The sequence below is a fragment of the Contarinia nasturtii genome, unplaced genomic scaffold (assembly GCF_009176525.2).
Source record: "Contarinia nasturtii isolate CC-2019 unplaced genomic scaffold, AAFC_CNas_1.1 Cnas_scaffold_983, whole genome shotgun sequence".
NCBI classification, from domain to species: Eukaryota; Metazoa; Arthropoda; class Insecta; order Diptera; family Cecidomyiidae; genus Contarinia; species Contarinia nasturtii.
This window is the reverse complement of record NW_022198330.1, coordinates 4,180-6,862: the sequence shown is the minus strand read 5'-3', so window position 1 is coordinate 6,862 and position 2,683 is coordinate 4,180. Positions and strand designations below refer to the sequence as shown.

The following is a 2,683-nucleotide window of genomic DNA, read 5'->3' as shown; positions in this document are numbered from 1 at the left end:
AACTCTCGGAGACTCGGTACAGAGCAATTCTCGAACACCACTAAATGGTCAACTAGAAAAATCACTAATCAATCAAGAAAAGGGTGAAAAAAAATCTCAATCATAAATTGAGTTATAATAATACTCAATCAAGAAAAAAAGTGAAAATAAAAATCGATCATAAATTGTGTTTGACTTTTATTTTCAATTTTTTTCTTGATCGACTTTTATTTTCACTTTTTTCCTTGATTGAGTATTATTTTCATAACACTTTATGATTGAGATTTTTTTCAACTTTCTACCATTATCTACTTTTATTCTAAGCGGTTCATATGTATGTATTAGTGCTGGTTTACACATTCGTTAGCCAGTGTTTACATTTGTGGCAAATTAGCCAGCTAATGTGCCCATCACTGCTTTCAGCGAAACACTGTTCATGTACAACATTTTTTCTCAAAGTGTACAAAAAAGTGAGTTTTCGAAATGAAAATCAACAAATATATCAAATTATGGCATTGGACAAAGAAAAATCTCAGAGAGGAACAAAATCTGACAAGCCCATACACACCGGTTTGGACACCGCAAATGAATTTGTAAAGTTTCCTTATAAAATCGCAATATTTTAACAGGAATCCTAATAAATTGGCGCGCCCAAAATGTCAAATCCAACTTCACTGTATTGAAACAAAACATGTTTTAGTATTTAAAGGTTTTCTGATAAAATGTTCTCAATAAAGAAACCTTACAAATTAATATTTTAATAGGAATCCTAAAATAATTTGTCAGGTTTATTTCTTATGTGCGTTTAGTCACTGTTTGTCCCAAAACTTTAATTACAATGAAAATTCACTTTGAAATAGATTATGCCATTGGAAAATGAGATGAAAACTCCACGATCGTATGTTGGTCCTACCGGCGTTTTGAGTCGGGCGTTTGCAATCATTGTATGTCATTTGAATGTTATTTCCAGAGCTGTTATTGATACCGCAGAAGTGTCTTAATCCAAATACCTTTTTAAGTGCCGCACCTGAATAAAAGAAAGATCGACACTTAAAAGCAGACAATATATTTAGCTGTCGTCATCTGGATATTACAGCTCATCTGGATATCGTCAGCAGATGATACGAAGTGAAAACAATAGAAGTGATTGTTATAGGTATATAAGCTTGTTATATACTGGTATTACTATAACAATCACTTCTATTGTTTTCACTTCGCATCATCTGCTGACGGCATCCAGATGAGCTGAAATATCCAGATGATGGCAGCTAAATATATTGTCTACTTAAAAGAAAAGTGCCCGCACCTCCGCGGTGCCTATAACAGCTTTGATAATCCATAAATCGATTAAGAAATAATGAAAAAATTGCATTTTTCACAGGTTGTTCTCTATATTGGAATGGGTTTATTCGGTTATCTGAGATATGGTGCTGCCATTCAAGAGACAATCACTCTTAATCTAGAAGCCCAAAATAGTGAAATGGATAAAATGTGAGTTGAATCAAAACATGCGTATATCAGTACCAAAAAAACGGTTGAAACATTTATGATTTTTAGATTGTCGCATGCTGTAAAAGGAATGCTTGCCTTTGGAATCTTCATAACACATGGTGTTGCATGCTATGTAGCAATCGATATTGCATGGAATCGTTATATCGTCGACAAAATCTCAAATGAACGCTATAAATTACTGTGGGAATATGTTGTGCGAACTGTAATTGTTTTAATCACATGTAAGAATATTGAAAATGTTCACAATCTTCAACGAAATATAATGTGGATCGTCTCGATTTTTAACAGTTCTCTTGGCTGAAGCTATTCCAGACTTGGGCTTATACATTTCATTATTTGGAGCTTTTTGCTTATCCACCCTTGGATTAGCTTTTCCTGCCCTAATTGATACCCTTGTTTTTCTGAAAGGTACAACCGGTGCGGCGAGAACGACAATGATTGTTAAAAATATAATAATCACCATGCTGGGCATATTTGCTCTCATCATTGGCACATCAACGAGTATAGCCGCGATTGTCGACCAAATAAATAAAGAAGTATAAATGCGATCGTTACCAAACAAATATGAATAAATACACATAAATGTACTTAAGTAAGCTCATTGTTAGGAAAAACAAAAGAGTTTAGACTCATAAATAAATATCATCATTTGGCATGTTAAAAGATAATCATTAATAAAGATAAAACATTTATTTGTGAAAAAGAAATTAATGATAATTTTAAATAATATATGACATTTTATGTTTACTTCTTCATTATTCAACGTCGTTTGAATGACAACCGTTTTTTTTAATTGTTTAATTGATTTATTTCTCTTTATTTGCTTGACTGTTACAAGTTACCTGTCTTTGATTAAAACATGAATGGATTTATCTTTATTTGTCTTCAATTTATACCAGAAACATTGACTTATAAACCAATTGACAACATTTTTTCTTTGCAATCTTGTTTTAGATAATTGGCGATGTAACGTGAAATAGGTGTGTGTATATGTGATTGGTCGTTAAACGATTGTGTGATATTATTTTCAGCGCGTAGATAATTCTGAATAGATTCACACATTATTTGCATGTATCAATCTTGTCAATGGAAAAATGTATAGGTAATTGACGAAAACGACAGAAAAGATAATCAAACAAACAAAAATGTTGAATGAAAATGGGCAGATGCGCACTCTTACCCAATCAATTGG

At 32.3% G+C, this 2,683-nt stretch overlaps 1 protein-coding gene across 1 annotated transcript; it reads left to right on the top strand.

Moving 5' to 3' along the window:
• Positions 1-822: 822 nt before the first annotated feature.
• Positions 823-2,194, top strand: LOC116343142 (proton-coupled amino acid transporter-like protein pathetic). The gene is made up of 4 exons (XM_031771054.1): positions 823-923; positions 1,361-1,470; positions 1,537-1,712; positions 1,780-2,194. The coding sequence occupies exons 1-4, from the start codon at positions 843-845 to the stop codon at positions 2,031-2,033; spliced, it is 621 nt and encodes a 206-aa protein (XP_031626914.1). The 5' UTR covers positions 823-842; the 3' UTR covers positions 2,034-2,194.
• The last annotated feature ends 489 nt before the right edge of the window (positions 2,195-2,683 follow it).